The 20,113-nt window shown below is 36.0% G+C and overlaps 1 protein-coding gene across 1 annotated transcript in view; it reads right to left on the bottom strand.

The window, feature by feature from the left end:
- LOC117916353 (DNA ligase 1-like) overlaps window positions 1-20,113 on the bottom strand; it is a 36,187-nt gene that overhangs the window by 4,476 nt on the left and 11,598 nt on the right. The window contains exons 5-8 of the mRNA XM_034832307.1: window positions 19,032-19,262; window positions 18,852-18,946; window positions 15,172-15,259; window positions 13,842-13,973 (exon numbers count right to left, since the gene is read on the bottom strand). Of these exons, the coding sequence (XP_034688198.1) occupies window positions 13,842-13,973; window positions 15,172-15,259; window positions 18,852-18,946; window positions 19,032-19,262 (546 nt within the window). The remainder of the gene's footprint in view (window positions 1-13,841; window positions 13,974-15,171; window positions 15,260-18,851; window positions 18,947-19,031; window positions 19,263-20,113) is intronic.

Raw genomic sequence — 20,113 nt, 5'->3', positions numbered from 1 at the left:
TGATGCATGAAGAAGTGGTAAGTATTTATTCATTTACTTATTTATTTTGGATACGCAAACAAAAAGGTATATTAAAAGCACCAATCAAAAATAGGGGGAACACTATGTACACAGAGTATACAAAAGGAGCCACCTAGACAAAAAAGAAGAGACACCAAATACAAGAACAACTATCAACCACCATCTATAATCTTAATCATCAATAAAGTCCGACAGAGAAGCACAATCCCTCCCCAACAAGATTCCATACCATTCCATAAGAGAGACCTAATAAGGGTTTCTTGTAGCTTAAGGTTGTTGAGCTCTACCCCATTGAAGATCTATTTCTTTCCCGCCACACACACCAAACTAAACAAAGAGGGGCCATACTTCACACCCTCCACCTTTTGTCCATGCCTTTCACCTTCCAACCCAAAAGGAGCTCATTCAAAGAATTTGGAAATACCCATCGAAGCCCAAAGAAGGATAACAACATGTCCCACATCTTTTTAGTTCTTTTGCAATGGATAATGATGTGGTTTGTTAATTTCTCACCAGCTTTACAAAGACTACATCCATTGGTTATCAATCATTCTCTCCTCATAAGAACATCAATGGTTAGGATCTTCTCCCATGTGGTCTCCCAAGCAAAAAAAAACTCTTGTACCAAATTTCTTTGGCAGGAAACATGGCTTGATTCTCATCATGCAAGGAGTTATAGAAGTATTTCACTTAGAATGTCCCCGTCCTTTCCTCCCTCCAAAGTAAGATATCCTCCCCTACTCTAGCACACTCACCTTGTGGATGAGCTCCATGATTTGCATCAAAGCTCCTCATCTTGAAAATGTCTTCTATACAAGGGGGACCAAGAGCCTTCTCCCTCCCTAGCACGCTCACCTTGTTGTCCATAAGTCAGCTACTATTACATTGCTATTAGAGGCAATCCTAAACAAAAGGGAACACCATCCACCTATCCAACCCAAATTTGGTTTCGAGGCCCCTCCTAACCAAAATAGAGGTCCCATGGCTGAATTCTTCCCATTATCTAATTGTTTTCCATAAACCCATGCCGAAAGCTTCTCTCCCTCTAGAGTACACAACACCCCCCCCCCCCCCCCCGGCCACCCGCCCACCTTCTCTCTCCATATTTGCCTTGGACTATAGTTTTCCACCAGCAATCATACTCAAGGGTATATCTCCACAAACATTTTCCTAACAACATTTTATTAAGAACATCCAACTTTCAAATCCCCATACCACTATTCCTCTTACCCTTACAGTATCCTCTAGTTCACGAGGTGCATTTTTCTCTCTTCAAAATGACTATCCCATAAGAAATCTCTTTGATGTTTTTCTAGCCTTCCCCTTACTTTCCTAAGTATCACAATAAGGGACATGAGGTATATGGAAAGGCTTGAGAGGCTACTTTTTATTAGGGTTCAATCTTCCTCCCCTATAAATATTGTTTCTTTCAAGGCGCCAATCTTCTTTTAAACCTTTCCTCAACTAAATCATGTATTACACAAGACTTACGAGAAGCACCCAACACAAACAAAGATAGATGGAACAAAGCCCTCCAACCTTGTACCCAAACAAAGAATCCAAATGTCCAAAACTTTCACTTCACCAATCAGAATTATCTCACTCTTTTGCAACCTTTTCAAATTTGACATGAGCTCAAAACATAGAAGAGTCCAGTTCCAATATTTCTGTTGGTTAACATTGGTCTTCGAGAAAAAAACAAGGTATCATCTGCAAACAAAAAATGGGAGACATCCACACTTATAACAGTTGTACCTTCAAACTTAAAGCCACTTTAAAAACCCTCTTAAACAGTCTTAGAGATTACACAACTAAAAGCCTCCATAAGTAGAATAAGCAGATAAAAGGAAAGAGGGTCCTCTTGCCTTAAAACTCTATAGCTTCGAAAGAACTTCATTGGAGCGCCACCAACAAGAACCAACATTCTCACTAAAGAAATGCATGATTGAATCCACCTCAACCATCTTGAACCAAAACCCATTTTCTCCATGACTAAAAGGAGGAAGTTCAAATTCATGTGATCATAATCTTTTTCCCAGTCTAGCTCACACACCAATCCCACTCTAGAGCTTCTTTTTCTCGAAGCTAGTCTCATTAGCAATCAAAATTGCATCAAGAACTTGTTTATCCTCCACAAGCGCATTATGATTCCTTGACACACCTTGGCAATCACCTTTTTTAGTATATTCACTAAAACCTTGGCTAGGATTTTACAAAGGCTCCTAACAAGGCTAACCGGCCCGAAGTCCTTAATATCTTCAAACCACTCCTTTTTTAGGAATAAGAAACAAACATGTGGCATTGAGACTCCTCTTAAAAGTTTCCTTCAAGTAGAACCCCTTGAAAATCTCCATCACTTCCTTGCTCACTATAGGCCAACAAAATTTCCAAAATGCCATGGAGAAACCATATAAACCTGACACTTAATCGCCTCCCAACTCTAAAAGAGAGGCTACCACTTCCTCCTCCCCAAAGGGGTTTTCCAAACATTTTGAGCTTTGACTGAGCTTGAATAGATCTCCCTCTAGCTTAGGTCTCCTTAGATGGGTATTCTCAAGCATGGACTGAAAATAATTTGAGATTCCTCTCTTCAAATCTATGTCCTTTGAAAGCCAAATTCCATTCACTTTAAGCTTGCTTATGAGATTGGCTCTCTTGTGAGTGTTGGCCATCCGATGGAAGTACTTTTTGTTTTTGTCCCTTACCTTAACTCATAAAACCCTTGATTTATATCTCCATGAAATTTCCTCCATGATTGCTAAATGGCTATATTTATGTTTTGCCATAGAGTGAAGAAACTTGTCTTCTTCAGACAAGGACCTTCCCTTCCTTTGTTGTCCTAAAATTTTGTTTTCTCCAAAGTGATCTCTTTGCAAATTGACACATAGTCAAAAACCTCTTTGTTCCATTTTTTTAAGTTACCTTACAAAGCTTGCAACTTCATCTCAAACAAAGAACTAGGGTTATCCCTAACCTCATAACTTTGCCACCAAGCCTTGACTAGCTCACCAAAGCCCTCTACCCATCCTCCACATGTTTTTGAATTTGAAGAATGCCTTACCCTCTATGAGCCCCCTAAAATCGAGCAAGATAGGTGAGTGGTCAAACACAAGTTCTAGAAGTAACAATTGAAATATGAAAGAGAAGTGGACCTCCCAATCACCAGAAAATAGAAATTGGTCCAAGCACAATTCAAAGCATCCATCCTATCCTTCACTCTAAGTAAAGGCCCCTTTGGATAACAACAGATCCATGAAGAAGTGGTAAGTTAAGAACTTCATTAATGAAACATGTCCTAAAGGCATGGCTTAGTGTCCCAACTGAAAGGTTCCTTATCAGTTAGAAGCATTGCGTCTCAAGATTTGGGGTTACTTATCTTGGTGGCCTTTGTCACCCATGAACAAGAATCTTACCAAAAATTTTAAGGCCACAAAACTTGAAGAAACTGCACCATGATGGTACATGAGTATGATTGATGAGGATGAATCTCCAAGATATATATCAAGAAAGGGAATTAGTATTAGTTGCAATTAAAGTAGGATTAGTATTAGTTTGAATTAAATTAGGATTAATATTTTTTGGAGTCTAATTAGGATTAGCTAGTTAAGTTATAATATAATTAGAATTTGAATCATGATAGGTTATTAAAATCCTAGTAGACTTTGGAAGTTATAATTAGAATTAGAATCATAATAGGTTATTAGAGTCCTAGTAGACTTTGGATTTTTTAGAGAAACCTATATAGGTTAATCAATGTAAATCAAAGAGATGATTGATATTAATAATATTACCAGGCAGGGCTCCTTGAGGATGTCTTTTCGGTGGAAGAGGTCCAGGCTGCAGTCTTTGGTTTGAATGGGGATAAAGCCCCTGGATCGGATGGGTTTACTCTGGCGTTTTGGCAATTTTGCTGGGATATAGTCAAGCACGAAGTTATGGGCTTTCTTGCTGAATTTCACAGTTCTGATCGTTTTGAGAGAAGCATAAATTCCACTTTTATTGTTCTCATTCCTAAGAAAGGGGGTACAGATGATTTGAAGGATTTTCGTCCTATAAGCCTAGTGGGGAGTCTTTACAAGATTCTAGCTAAAGTTCTGGCTAATAGATTGAAAAGAGTGGTGGGAAATGTCATTTTGAATTCCCAACATGCCTTTGTGGAAGGTAGACAAATTTTGAATGTTGTCCTTATAGCAAATGAGGCCTTACACTCAAGACTAAAAAGTGCAAAGGGTGGAATTATCTGCAAGGTGGATATTGAAAAAGCGTACGATCATGTGAATTGGGGCTTTCTATTAGCAATCTTGGATAAGATGGGGTTTGGGACTAAATGGGTGAATTGGATGAGGTGGTGTATTTCTTCAATCCGTTTCTCAATTTTGCTCAATGGTTCTCCAGTAGGCTTTTTCCAAAGTTCTAGAGGCCTAAGACAGGGAGATCCTCTTTTTCCTTTCCTTTTCATTATAGCAATGGAGGCGTTGTCTTCTATATTGAAGAGGGTTCTACAAGGAGGCTATCTTGAGGGTTTCATGGCTGGTGGGAGGGGAGGTGAGGGTGTGGTTGTTTCTCATCTTTTATTTGCTGATGACACACTAGTCTTTTGTGATGCAAGCAAGGAGCATGTGGAGGTCTTAAGTTGGGTTTTTATGTGGTTCGAAGCGATTTCTGGGCTAAAAATCAATCTTCACAAAAGTGAACTGATTTCAGTGGGGGTGGTTCCTAATTTTGAGGACTTGGCTAGGGTTTTGGGTTGTAAAGTGGGTTCTCTTCCCTCCTATTATTTAGGGCTACCTTTGGGAGCTGCTTTCAAATCATCCCAGGTTTGGGATGTAGTGGAGGAGAGATTTCAAAAGCGGCTCGCTTTGTGGAAGAGACAGTATTTGTCCAATGGAGGAAGGTTGACTTTGGTAAAGAGCACTCTCTCTAGCCTTCCAATTTACTTTATGTCCTTATTTATCATTCCCCGCAAGGTGAGCCTAAGACTGGAAAAGATTCAAAGAGACTTTCTTTGGGGGGAAGGAGTTTCTCAAAGTAAGCCGCATTTGGTAAATTGGTCCATTGTTTGCATGGAGAAAAAGGATGGGGGCTTAGGTATCAGAAATCTTTCTAGGTTGAATAAGGCCCTTCTTGGAAAATGGTGTTGGAGATTTGCTTCGGAACAAGACTCTTTATGGAAACAAGTGATTGTAAGGAAATTTGGGGAGGAAGATGGAGGTTGGTGCTCTAATGATTCAAGGGAGAGTCATGGAGTGGGGCTTTGGAAGACGATTAGGAAAGGGTGGTTGGAGTTCAACAAAAGGATGGCTTTCAAGGTGGGGGATGGTAGAAGAGTGCGTTTTTGGAAGGATAGATGGTGCGGAGAAGAGTCTTTGGATGTGGCTTTTCCAAGGTTGTACAATCTAGCCTCCTCCAAGGCTGCTTGGGTAGCTCAGTTATGGGATCAGTCCGGGAATTTGGGTTGTTGGAACCCTGTTTTCACAAGATCCAACAATGATTGGGAGATGGAAGAGGTGGAAACTTTTTTCAGAAGGTTACATGGCCATGCACTTAGAAGGGGGATTGAGAATGTCATGTATTGGAGGGTTTCAAAGAAAGATATCTTTACAGTTAAATCTTTCTTTTCTTCCCTAGCTCCTTGCATTGGTAGAGAGTTCCCTTCAAGCTTAGTTTGGAATCCTTGGGTTCCAAAGAGAGTCAGTTTTTTTGCTTGGGAGGCTATCTGGGGAAGAATTCTAACTATGGACCAATTAAAAAGGAGGGGTTAGGCCTTACCAAGTAGGTGCTATTTGTGTAAAGCGGATGAAGAATCAGCTAATCATGTGCTTATTCATTGTCCCAAGGAAACTATGATTTGGCACCTTATTTTTGCTCTTTTTGGTGTTCATTGGGTTTTGCCCAATTCTATCAAGGAAACCATTCTTGGTTGGAACGGCACCTTTGTTGGAAAGAAAAGAAAAAAGGCGTGGAATGCAGCCCCTCTATGCTTATTTTGGACGTTATGGAAGGAAAGAAATAGAAGAATCTTTGAAGATTCTAAATTAGCGGATCAAGCTATTTTACAGTCTTTTTTGTACATGTTCTCAGATTAGGTTAGGGTGCATGTAAACTGTGCTTCATGGTCCATTTTCGATTTTATTGAATGGTTGGGTTGTAAGTAAGGGTTTTTTTGTTTTTTCTCTCCCTTTGCCCTAGTTGCCTTGTATACTCCGTGTATACTGTCAGATGTACTTCAGGCTTTCTAATACAATTGCTTTTACTTATCAAAAAAAAAAATAATAATATTATGTTTTCTTTCATTGCAAGATTGCAACCCTCAATGGTGAGACTCCATCGATTTTCTTCAAATGCCTTGTTGGCCGCCTTGGTTCAAATAAATAAACTAGGTTTCATGCATTCAGTAACCGGGGCCATAATAGAGCTGAAATTTCAAATAAATCGTCGATAGAATATAGCCATTCCATGGAAGCTTCACACCTCATGGATACTTGTTCGTACTGGCCAATCAACAATAGTTTTGATCTTCTCCAGATCTATTTCAATGCCCTTAGAAGACACAACAAAGCCTAGAAATACTATACTAGGGCTCATGAAAGTACATTTTTAGGATGATTGCCTACACTCAAGGGTAGGTGGGCTAGGGTTTTATTTTTAGAGTGTAAGAAGAGGAACAATAAATAAATTTTATGGTAGAGAAAAATATAAGATAAGAAATAAAAATAAAAGGAACAAAAAAAACAATGAATAAAATATCGAAAACCTTAGTCTTACTAAGGCCTTCTAGGAGTCTCACTTAAAAGAAAATCAATGAAGTCTCACCATTGAGAGTTGCAAACTTGCAATGAAAAAAAACATAATATTATTAATATCAATCATCCCTTTGATTTACATTGATTTGTCCATTTATAGGCTTCTCTAAGAAATCCAAAGTCTACTAGGACTCTAATAACCTATTATGATTCTAATTCTAATTATAACATCCAAAATCTACTAAGACTCTAATAACCTATCATGATTTAAATTCTAATTATATTATAACTTAACTAGCTAATTCTTATTAGACTCTAACAAATATTAATCCTAATTTAATTCCAAGTAATACTAATCCTACATTAATTGCAACTAATACTAATTCTCTTTCTTGATATATATCTTGGAGATTCATCCTCATCAATTCCCCCTGACTTGAAAAAAAATTTAACCTCGATTTTTAGTGATTTTCCACGATCAATTGAAATCCCAAGCAATGCCTTCCTTTTTTTCTTCGTCGTCTCTTTACCGTGTTAAGACAGGATCTAAAGATCTCTTGAACTTGTTCAATTTCATGCAATACAAATACTAGACTTCAAAAAACTTTTCAATGTTGTAAAACAAGTTGTGATAACTCTCGAAATAATTGTGTCTTCAACAAGCTTGTGGAGAGTTGCTTCTCACTCTTCTTGCAAACTGTTTTGTAAAAGTATAACATTTTTGAATTCCCTATGTTCAAAAGAAATTTTAGCAAATTCTTCATGTTTGCCACCACTCACGATAATGTTTGGCCTTAGGAAGTCAAGAATTGATTCTTCTGAAGTTTCTACAACTTCCTTGAGCTCTTCTACTGGTTGATCTAGGATTAGTTCCATCACCTCTTTCTTTCTAGATTCATCATTGATGATTTCTTCCTCCTTTCTAGTAACTTTGACTTGCTTTTTAGTAAGAGTATTTGATGGCTCTTCTTCTAGTTTCAAGGGTGCTAATTTTTCCTTTGATTGCTTATGTGGTGGAATTTCCTTTATTGGACGAAGGATCTTTTTACGCCTATTGCGCACAAGTGTGTAAGTGTTCTCATATCCATCCTGTTGGACCATTTCATCAAAAAGTCATGGTCTTCCAAGTATAATATGGGCAGCTTTCATTGGCAAAACATCACACCATGCTGATAACTCAAAATTATTACTGAAATTAAACGTCACTAGACAATGAGAACTCACCAAAATAGATGTGTCATTTACCCATGCTATTTGATAAGGAATTGGATGATCTTCTGTCTTTAGATTAAGCTTCTCAACAAGCTCCTCTAAAGCTAAATTGAAACAACCACCTTCATCAATAATCAAAGTACATAGTCTCCCTTGGCAAGCAACACGAGTACGGAAGATGCTAGTACATCGCGATCCTCCTCTTCATTTAGCCTCGGTATGTTCACCAATGGCTGCATAAAAAAGTTGTAGCCTTCAACCATGTTTGCATATTTGCTCCACTCTTCAATTACATATGCCTTCATGCCAAGAATTTTTGCTCTGATACCAAAATTGATGTAAGACAACCCTAGGATGGTTGCCTACACTCAAGGGTAGGTGGGGTAGGGTTTTATTTTTAAGGTGTAAGAAGAGAAACAAGGAATAAATTTTATGGTAAAGAAAAATATAAGATAAGAAATAAAAAGAGAAAAAATAACGAAGAAAAGATCGAAAACCTTAAAGTCTCATTAAGACCTTCTAAGAGTCTCACCTAGAAGAAAATCAATAGAGTCTCATCATTGAAGGTTGATGGGTTTTCCCCCATCAATTCCCATATTATGCTTGGAAGACCATGGCTTTTTTATGAAAGGGTCCAACATGATGGATATGAGAACGCTTACACACTTGTGTGTAATGGGCGTAAGAAGATCCTTCATTCAATGAAGGAAATTCCACCACATAAGCAACCAGAGGAAAAATTAGCACCCTTGAAACTAGAAGAGTCATCAAATACTCTTACTAAAAAGCAAGTCGAAGTTACTAGAAAGGAGGAAGAAATCATCAATGATGAATCTAGAAAGCAAGAGGTGATGGAACTAATTCTAGAGCAACCAATAGAAGAGCTCAAGGAACTTGTAGAAGCTTCAGAAGAATCGATTCTTAACTTCCCAAGGCCAAACATTATCATGAGTGGCCAACATGAAGAATTTGCTAAAATTTCTTTTAATCATAGGGAATTCAAAAATATTATTCTTCCATAAGACAATGTACAAGAAGAATGTGGGAAACAACTTTTCACAAGCTTATTAAAGACACATAATTATTTCGAGAATTATCAACTTGTTGTACAACATCAAAAAGTTTTTCGAAGTCCAGTATTTGTCTTGCATGAAATTGAACAAGTTCAAGAGATTTTGAGATCTTGTCTTACCCTGGGAAAGAGACGACGAAGAAAGAAATGGTGGAAGGCATTACTTGAAATTTCAATTGACTGTGAAAAATCACTAAAACTCGAGGTCGAGTTTTTTTTCAGGTCAAGGGGAATTGATGAGGATGAATCTCCAAGATATATATCAAGAAAGGGAATTAGTATTAGTTACAATTAAAGTAGGATTAGTATTACTTGGAATTAAATTAGGATTAATATTTGTTAAAGTCTAATTAGGATTATTTAGTTAAGTTATAATACAATTAGAATTAAAATCATGATAGGTTATTAGAGTCCTAGTAGATTTTGGATTTCTTAGAGAAACCTATAACTAGGCTAATCAATGTAAATCAAAGGGATGATTGATATTAATAATATTATGTTTTCTTTCATTGCAAGGTTGAAACCCTCAATGGTGAGACTCCATTGATTTTCTTCTAGGTGAGACTCCTAGAAGACCTTAGTGAGACTCTTAAGGTTTTGATTTTTTTTCATTGTTTCTTCTTTATCTCTATTTCTTATCTTATAAGTTTTTCTACCATAAAATTTGTTCTTTATTCCTCTCCTTACACCCTAAAAATAAAACCCTAGTCCACCTACCCTTGAGTGTAGGCAACCATCCTAGGGTTGTCCTACATCAATATGGGTATCAGATCAATTTTGGAAAACCTTGTGGGCCAAGCTAGGTACTCAATTAAAATTTCCAAGTTCTTTTCATCCTCAATCTAATAGACAAATAGAAGTTGTCAATCGTAGCCTTGGTAATCTTTTGAGATGCATTGTGAGAGATCAATTAAGAAATTGGGACAATGTCTTACCACAAGCCGAGTTTGCTTTCAACAATTCCACTAATCGTACTACTGGGTACTCACCTTTTGAAGTGGCATATGGCTTGAAACCTAAGCAACCTATTGATCTTATACCATTACCTACTTCTATCTGCACCAGCTAGGATGGTGATGCATTTGCATGTCATATACGGGATATACATGAAAAGGTACAAGAAAAAAATCAAAATCAGCAATGAGAACTATAAAGAGACAGCAGATGCACATTGAAGATATATTCAGTTTCAAGAAGGTGATCAAGTGATGGTTCATTTACGTCCAAAAAGATTTCATTTGAGCACATATCAAAAGCTTCAAGCTAAGAAAACGGGCCCATTTCAGGTACTAAAGCGGTTGAGTGAGAATGCTTATTTGTTAAAGCTCCCTTTAGAATTGCATTTTAGTCCAATATTTAATGTGGAAGATTTGCGCATCTATCATGGCCATCACAATGATGTAAGTGAAGAGTTGGATCTTCAATTACCACCTACTCTTAGCCCACATCTTGAGATCGAGTATGTTCTTAATGATCAACTTGTGTCTACTCGACAAGGTGGATACCAAAATTTTTTGGTGAAATGGTGAGGCAAACCACACTCTGAGAATACATGGATTACAACAACGGATTTTCAAAAGCTTAACCCCGATCTCTATTAATAGTATCAAGCATCTAATTCGTCGGAGCCAAGTTCTTTCAAGTCGGGGGAATGATGGGGAAAGCCTTTTAAAGTTTATTCAAGGAGGAAAGGGAAGACCTAAGTAAACTTTTAGGATTAATATTAATTAGAATTGAATTAGCATTAGTATTTGTTGGAGTCTAATTAGGATTAGCTAATTAAGTTATAATATAATTAGAATTTGAGTCATGATAGGTTATTAGAGTCCTAGTATACTTTGGATATTATAATTGGAATTAGAATCATAATAGGTTATTAAAGTCCTAGTAAACTTTGGATTTCTTAAAGAAGCCTATAAATAGGCTAATCAATGTAAATCAAAGAGATGATTGATATTAATAATATTATGCTTTCTTTCATTGCAAGGTTGCAACCCTCAATGGTGAGACACCATTGATTTTCTTCTAAGTGAGACTCCTAGAAGGCTTTAGTGAGACTCTAAGGTTTTGATCTTTTCTTCGTTGTTTTTTTCTTTTTCTCTATTTCTTATCTTATATTTTTTTCTACCATAAAATTTATTCTTTGTTCCTCTTCTTATACCCTAACCCACCTACCCTTGAGTATAGGCAACCATCCTAGGGTTGTCCTACATCAAAGATATTGCCCAAAGCTCCATAAAAAATTAATGCTTGCAAATGGAGGACACGACCGACCACAAAATGATGGGAATGACTTGAAGCATTTGTATAGGTAGTTGGATTAGAAACAACCAGTTTGGTTCTATTATAAGCTGGTGCCCTATCCCATTGTTTCTTGAACATAAGGACTCCATACAAAAGTTGCCCCTCAACTTGAATGCCTATATCACCCCTCAATAATTTGGCTTTATTCACCTCCACACGAAAGTTGCTCCCCTATCCACTCAGCTTGAATGCTTAACCCCCATTATCCCTCACTAATTTTGTTCCATTCACCTCTTTTAGAGGATCTAAAAGAGAGTTTAGCACTCCCTCCCTCTCTCCTTCAAGAATCACATTCCCTAATTTATGGAGATTGATGGGAGTGGTGTTCCGAGGAAGGGGGGAAGGGGTTCATAATAGGAAGTGGAAAGCTATTAGAAGAGGTTGGAAGGATTTCTGGCCTAGAACAAGCACTTTATTGGAAAATGGGTTGAAGGCCATGTTTTGGTTTGATAATGGTGTTTAGAGTCCCTCTGAAAGATTACATCCTCTTTTTTATTAAACTTGCTTCTCATAAAAAAGCTATGATGGCAGTTCTATGGGTAGGATGTGTCAAGCAGGACAAGGAAACCTCTGTTTTATGAGATTTTTCTTTATTAGGCTTTGAGTACGATGGGCTTGTTGTTCAACACATTCATTCTTTGGTTGTTTAAGGCAGTATTAAGGATAGGTTAATATGGATGGATGCAAGAGGTGCTTCTAATGTTAAGTCATGCTATTATTATCCTATGGGATTTCCTACTCATTCCCTCTTAAGGAAGTGTGAGGTAAATAAGCACCTTTTAAGCCACGCTTGCTTGGGAGGCAATGTAGGAGAAGATCATTTTTCTTTTATAACCAGATGACATTTTATTAAGAAGAGCCAATCAAAACAGGGACCTGCCAAGTACACAAGAAGTATACATAGGTGCCAAAAGACTAGGGGGAAAAAATCCAAAACTACAATAGCAATGCTAAATCAAATCAAGAAAATCTAGCAATTATTCAATCTGCACCCAGAAAGGCTTTGGATCAAAGAAAAATGGATTGGACAAGTGCCCTTCAATGATGTAACCGAACTCCCCACTCCTTTGGATGTCCTCAATTTTCTATGAATGGTTTTCAATGATTATGCTCCTGCCATATGGTTCAAAGCAAACACAACAAAGATCAAGCTCCACAATTTTCTAGTTTTCTTCCCCACACAACTCATGTTACTACAAAAACACCTAATGCAACAACCAATGAAGCAACCAAGATAAACCAAAAAGTGAGAATAGAAGATGCCCCAAACTCAAATTCCTTGTTATCTCGCAATGAAGAAGAATTTGGTTCATTGATTCCTCATTGCTCTTCAGCATTGGTTAGCTAAGGCCTCCATTCTCAATATTTTTTCCCATGCCACCTCCCAAGCAAAGAAACCCGGTTTCATGAGCCCCACACCACTTTGATTGTGAAAGGACCTTCAAAATTAGACTCCATCTAGCAACATAAACAATAAATTTTCCATCATTAGCCCCACTCAGCAACAACTTTATCCCTCACAGCCCAGCCCTAGGAGACAATCCTAACATACTTTCAGCTCATAAGGTGAGGTCCATCAAATCTTGGTTATCTGATGCTGCCTCAACAAGAACAAGGAGATGGAAAACCATTTTCTCGTCATTTCTGCCTTGTCTCACATGTTGTGAGATCTTTTGCACTCCTTATTTGGATTTTTTTATGGGTTTCCTATGGTGGATTAAAGAATTGTAATTGAGGTGGCACTGGAACTTTGTGGGCAGTGGTGTAACAGGGTATGAAGGATGCTTGCCTTTGGTCATTTTGGTACATTTGGAAAACTGCAATGACAGAATTTTTGAAACAACGAAGCTTTTTGAAAGATACTGAAGGAGTTCTTCCTCAAATTTTATTTGAGTGGTGTTAGAAGGGTTGTTTTTTAGAAGAGTGTAGGGCATTTTTCCCTTTCTTATGTGTCTTTATTTCTTTATCTTCTAGCACTCTTTGTATGCATCTTGTGTGCTTGGATAGTTTTTTTGATAGGCAAGCACAAGAAGATCATAAACAGCACAGCCAACTATAACCTTGAAGATAAAATATGTTAGAGAAGTACAGAGAAACATGAATAGTGCCACCATTGTTGGCATATTAAGAAACATATTAACCAAAGACATTGAAACTCCTCCAAGTATCTTTTGTACTTGGAGAGAGCCACCTTTTTTCTTTCTTTTCTGCCTTCCAGCATTCTTTTCATACATCTTGTGCACTTGGATAGTGCATCATTTTTCCTGGAGCTTTTTTAATGATATTCAATATTACTTCCCTATCAAGAAGGAGAGAGAGAGAGAGAGAGTAAAAAAAACATTGGGATATATGATGACATTATGTTACATGCATAACCTTGAAATATGTTAGAAAAGCATTAAATTTTAAACCTGGGAAACACAAATTTTTATTTCTCAAAATGAAGAAAAGTGTTGTGAGATAATTGAGCAACAATGAATTAGATGTACCTCACGACGAATTTTGAGCTGCTCTTGAAGAAGTGGTTGGCCATTACGATACAAAATGTCAAAAGCAAATATGCAAACATCAACCTTGATTTCACTCATAACCACATTTTTACGAGCACGGGTGCTGAGGACCTGCCATAAACATCTATTTGTGAAGAAAATGTATAAACAAATAAGTTGAAAAGGTTCCATGAAACATCTAATTGTCTAATTGAATATTCTATATATAGACCTATCAAAAAAGGTTTTAAAGCCACAGGGGGAGAAAAAATAGAGTATTTTACTCTTAGTAAGATGGAAAGGGAGCACGGTATGTGAAGTAAAGCTGGTGTATGCAATTATGATACGAACAACAAAGAGAATGAAAAATAATATACTAACAATGCAATTGTTAATCTCACAAGTCCAGAGCATTTCATATATTCGATAACTTTTGCAAAACCATAAATGAACTAAGAGAATAGCTTCAAACAAAGAAAATAATAAGAAGGTTTGCATGAATTATGTATTTATGTCAATGTTGCATACACGGTTATGAGAAAGTACCCATGTGAAGGATGCATCAAATTCTAACAGTTTATAGATTTTGGTACGACCCCACAAATTTTCTTTTATTTTCCTAGACATTACTAATTAAAAGTCCATAAATATGAAGTAAATTAAAGTTTCTTGAAATAAAAAAATAGCACTATTTTGCTCATTAAGCCTTTAACCATCCATTAATGATGAAATCAATCTGATACAAGAATCCATGCAAATAGTCCACGAGTGGGAAACATCCATGCAATTAGTTTATCATGATAGCATCAGGCATTCTGTAAGTTAATACATAGAGGTTCAACATCAGGCATTTTACTTATATATGCATTCTGTTCCAGCATTTCAAGTTACAGAATATTAAAATAAATGATCATATGGAAAGTCAATTACCAATACATTCAAGTAAGATATTATTTTATAATGGTGATAAAACTAAAGGAGGAGCAAAACATAAAGATGCATATTTATTGCTTCAATAAATGTACATAAACAAATGTAATAAAAAAACTGTACATAAATGAGATAAGACATCTAAACACTGAATCATAGGTTGCAAAGATAAAAAATAAAAATAATAAATTAAAAAAATAAATAAATAAATAAGATCCTCCTGAAGCACTGTAATCTGGTCATCATTCAAATCATGATAAGGGAGAAAATATTTTGGAATTTTCTACATCTCTACCATATGCAAACTAAAATGAGAGCGGTATGGTGCTCCAGGAGCAATTAAGATCCTAAGATTGCATCTACAAAGAATCACAAACAACTTGATGTGAAAACATATTACCTGGAATGGCAAAATTTTCCCCTTTTGACGGTCATAGGCAACTAGTTCGCAATCCAAAACAAACGAACTCACAGATGACTTCTTTAATCTGCAATCTGACAGTAGACATTAGCAATAACTATGCTGACAACAATTATTTCATTTCAGACTTTCAATAGAAGCAAACCAGTTTACACCACATCAACATGCAAAACAACAGATACAGGGAACAAAGTTCTTCAAAGGTTTTACTTCCATAAAACAGCCTCTTTTTCTTAATAAGCACAGAATACTAGCAGGAGTATAGTTTACTGTTATTGGGGAGCTAATTAGGCCTCCCTTTTTTCAAATTTTACTTTTCAACTTAATCTTATCTTATTATTTCATACAAACTTTATTCATGCACCTTTATTTATTATTTGATATGCATGACTTCCCATAAATTATCAATCATTGTATTGGAAAAATCAGGGAAAAAAAAGCCATGGCATCCAGCATTTCCCAAGCGTAAATGACTACACATTGAGATTAGAGCTACTGATAAGGATGAGTCCCTCTAAGGTCTACTCAAGAAAGAACGGAAGCAAACAATAAAAAACAAAAAACAAAAATTACGCTATCAAGGATATAAGTAATTTCACAGATTTTAACATTTTCAGTTTCTAAAGAACTCTTATTTTTTAAAAGTTTCTGACTTCTAAAAAGTGTTTATTACCTAAAATGTTTCTACCTTTTAAAAGCATCTATTTTCTAAACAGCTTCTAATAAATGTTTCTATTTTTAAGAACTCTAATTCCTAGTCTTTTTTTCTAAAAATATTCTATTTCCTAAATATTTTTATTTTTCAAAAATCTTTGTTTTTTAAAATTTCCTAATGTACTAAAATCTTTTTATTTTCTTAAAGTCTTTACTTTTTAAAAGTTTCCATTTTCTAGAAACTTCTAGTTTATAAGAATTTTCTATTCTATAAAACAGATATTTTCTTTTAAATGGAAGGCATAATAGTTTCAGGAAAGGGTTAAAAGTCATGATAACTTAACATATATATTAGGTTCCTTTTTCTATAGTTTATTGAATCTTTTGGGTTTTCTAAAGCCCATAAATAAGACTACTTGATGTAACCAACAATGAATAAATGGTTTTTCTCCCCATATTTTGCAACTTGCAATAGTGAGAGTCAATTGTTTCTCTCCTAGATGAGTCTCTTATAAGGCCTTTGTGAGACTCTTATTAAGGGGTTCATGAGACAAAAAAAAAAAAAAATTTCTTCCCTCTGCTATCTTATTTTTCTTTCTCACTTTCACCTATTTTCTTTTTCCGCTGCCATAATATTAAATCCTTGTCCCCTTTCTTAAATCCTAATAGAGTGAAACCATAGTTGATCTTATTTGATGGTAGAAAACTACTTTAGGGATGGTCCTACATCAGCTACTTTATTTGCCCCTAATTAGAGTTGGAATTCTAGAGCATTATAGCATAAAAAAGTCTATTTTCCAATTCTGAAAATCATCATATGTTTTCAAAGTGAAGAAAGAGCAGAAGGCTAATATAAACCAATAACAAGAACAGACCCAGCATTACAACATTCAGCTGTTTTATTGCTCAAATAAAAAAAAAATAGATAAGAACTGCCTAGATTGAAGAAACCTCACTTAACTGGTTATGATGCGTTTAGATAAGACAAAAGGTGACCTATGCATTAGAAGTCTTTTTATTCTCACCAAGGCACAAATGGATAAGTGGAGCTAGAAATTTGTTCTATGTAGGGACACGTCTTGGAGGCAGGTTACATGAAATAAATTTGGTGAGGGCGGGTGATATTCTGGTGAAAGGATGGAAGAGTATGGAGTTTGACAGTAGAAAGCGATTAGAAAAATAAGGAAGCTGTTCCAAGTAAAGAATAGCTTTGAAATAGCTTTGAAGAGTATGAAGTATGGAGGTCTCCAACCTTTTGAGCTCCCTATCAAACTTTGAAGAGGTTGCCAATCTCTTCCCCTTTCTAAACTCCCCATGTTTAAACTTCACTTCTGCATCTCATCTTAATCAGAAGCGCCAAGATCTCCTCTTCAAAACCTGCAGTAGGCATCCCCAAAAACTTGCTGAAAGCAGCTAAAGAACTATTGGTCCAATCATCCTACAAAACTGCCCCTTCACAAAGAGCATCCTCTAAGTCCCTCGTCCCCTTATCTCTCTCCCATCCTCTGACATCACAGCACCAACAACACCAGAAACTCAACCCCAGCCAGATCCACTATTTTTCCATTAGCTAGAACCAATCTAAGAGGGCACCATTCTGGAGTTCGGGGCCATGGAATAGGGAATACATGAGCTTCTTCAGTTGAAGATTATTCTTGACAATCTTAAAGTGAAACAGGAAGGAACAGCCAAGTTTTATTGTGACAAGAAGTAAGCTATTAATATTACTCACAATCCTATCCAACACGATGTTCAAAGTATGTGGAAATTGACAGATACGTCACATCAAAGAGAAGTTGGAGAGTGACTTAATTTGCACTCCCTATGTTTCAATGGAAGGAGGTATAGGAGATACCTTAACTAAAAGACTTCCAAGTCAAGCATTCTAGATAATTACGAGCAAGTTAAGAATAGACAATATCTATTCACCAACTTGAGCCAAAGTGTTGATGAATCAATTCAGAATCCCTATAGAATAGGGAAGTCAAAGACTGATTATTAGCTGATTTTCAAATTTAGGAAATTACTTATTTTTCCATGTAATAATAGTTTCCTTGATTCCTAAATTTTAGCACAGATACTTTAGAAAGATAGTTTTTAGACCTATAAGATTGTACATATTCATTACTCAAAATTAAATAACATGCCTATTCAACTTCAGCTTGTAAACTCAAATAAAGCTATCTCACATCCACTAAAACATTAATTATCTGAAGCTAAGTTAGCTAACAAAAAGGTCTCAAGTGAAAATATTTCAAAAGTCATTCTCAAAAATCTTTCTTTACAAGAATTGTTAATATGAAACCCAAATTCTTCTTGAAGACTTTTCAAATCTACATATATGAAAAAACAACAACAATAATAAATTAATACATCACTAAAGAAAAATCATTCTCAGGCTCTAAAAGATAGGAACTCATGTTTCCCACCTTTCTTGAATTTAAAGAAAAGGAAAGGGTAAGAAAAATGAAAAGCAAGACAAAAAACAAAAGTGGCTATGGCCTAGAAAGGAAAAAATGAAAAGTAAAAAAAATAATAATAATAATAAAAAAGGGTTACTCTCCACTCAACAACACTCCCCCAAAAGCCCAAAAATAAAATCAAGTAAAACTACATGAAACCAGACAGCATCAGTTATAGCCAGTTTTGTATTTGATGTTAAAATGTCTTTTGAACACCAATCAAACACCACCTAACAAATAAATGCAGGTAGTTCAAATTAACAACTCTCACCAATTAACCACCATTCAAAATTCTGCCCCACTACATGGCATAAAATGTTTAACACAGCAACTCATATAATGTAGTAGTAGAGTAAAGGATCTAATAAGCCATTCAGGTAAACCAGTTGAATTTTATACTTAGATCTCTCCAGTACACTAGCAAACACAGGACCTACCCATAAAAGTTTATAACATGGTACGTGTTCCAAACATACAAGCTAAATACCAAAATTCTCAACGACCGATACATTACGGAGAATATTAATCACAAGGAAATTTTACCTTGAAACTGCAACAACAACATCAGGATACTTTCCAGTATTTCGTTCAGCATTGCGACTATATATCTCAACTGACCCATCCTCCTTGTAGTGTATCTGCTTGGATGAACATAGTCATAGCATGGAACATATAACACAAGGAGAAACAGTAAACAGAAGTGGTTTATCTAGGTACTATTACCTGAGCACGTTCTCCATCATATTTGTATTCACAGGTGAATTCCATATCCTGGAATTTATCAATGATTTCAGATACCCCCTTGGTTGGTTTTGCTAGCATAGGTCCAACAGGGACACCTGGCATAAAGCTACATGTCTTTGGAAGATTCCATACACCACCGCTAAGAAGAGCAGGGACTATTTTATCATAAACAGGAAGTACAGAGTACGATTGCTTAACAATATTTGCAGCCTGACACACGCAATGACAGAAATGCTTATCATAAGAGGCATTCAAATACAATGCATATCTATGCAAGTTCAACTACTAACTACGCCACAGAAATTCTTTAAATGTATAATGGCTGCAACACATAATGACTAAAAATCTTGATTATGTTAAGAATCATAACTAGTGCAATTACACAAAGTAGAATAAACTCCTAACCATATCACATTCTGATCTGCTACACATGTCATATGTCCAATATAAAGATTATGGCCAAAATGTAAAGGGGTGACATAGGCTCAAAAAAGCCTAGCTCTGACATGCTGATGAAAGATTGAATTTAGTGACTTCTTATCGCTCACCATTCATGCCGGGAAGAAACAAATGAGAGGGTAGTGAGGCAAAAAAAAAAATTATCAGAAACAAAAGATATATCAATAATAACAAAGGTACAAGAGAAGAATGAAGGTCCTTCCATCAAAATACAAATCCTGTGGAAATATGGGATTATGATTTGTAATTAAGTGCCAAGATTAGAGGGATTGTGTTAGGATATTTTCTATTTTTATGGATGAGAGAATCTCTCCTAATTAGTTATTGTTTCCTTAGAGATAGTAATTGTGCATATTATATGGCTTAGATTAGGAATCCCACTTGTATATATATAGGTCACTTTGTATTTAGTTTTGACACAGAAAAAAGAAGAATATTTTCTTCATGGTATCAGAGCATTCAGATCTAAACCACGTATAAAAAAATATCATCTTTTTCCATGGAGAGCAAAACGGAAGGATCAAACTCGGAGGTGACGTCCAGACCTGAAGCAGTTCACTCCGGCAGTGCCAGCACCACAGACGGCATCATTCTTCCCATAA

Source organism: Vitis riparia, chromosome 6 (genome assembly GCF_004353265.1).
Source record: "Vitis riparia cultivar Riparia Gloire de Montpellier isolate 1030 chromosome 6, EGFV_Vit.rip_1.0, whole genome shotgun sequence".
Taxonomy (NCBI): domain Eukaryota; kingdom Viridiplantae; phylum Streptophyta; class Magnoliopsida; order Vitales; family Vitaceae; genus Vitis; species Vitis riparia.
This window is presented reverse-complemented; position numbering and strand designations above follow the sequence as displayed.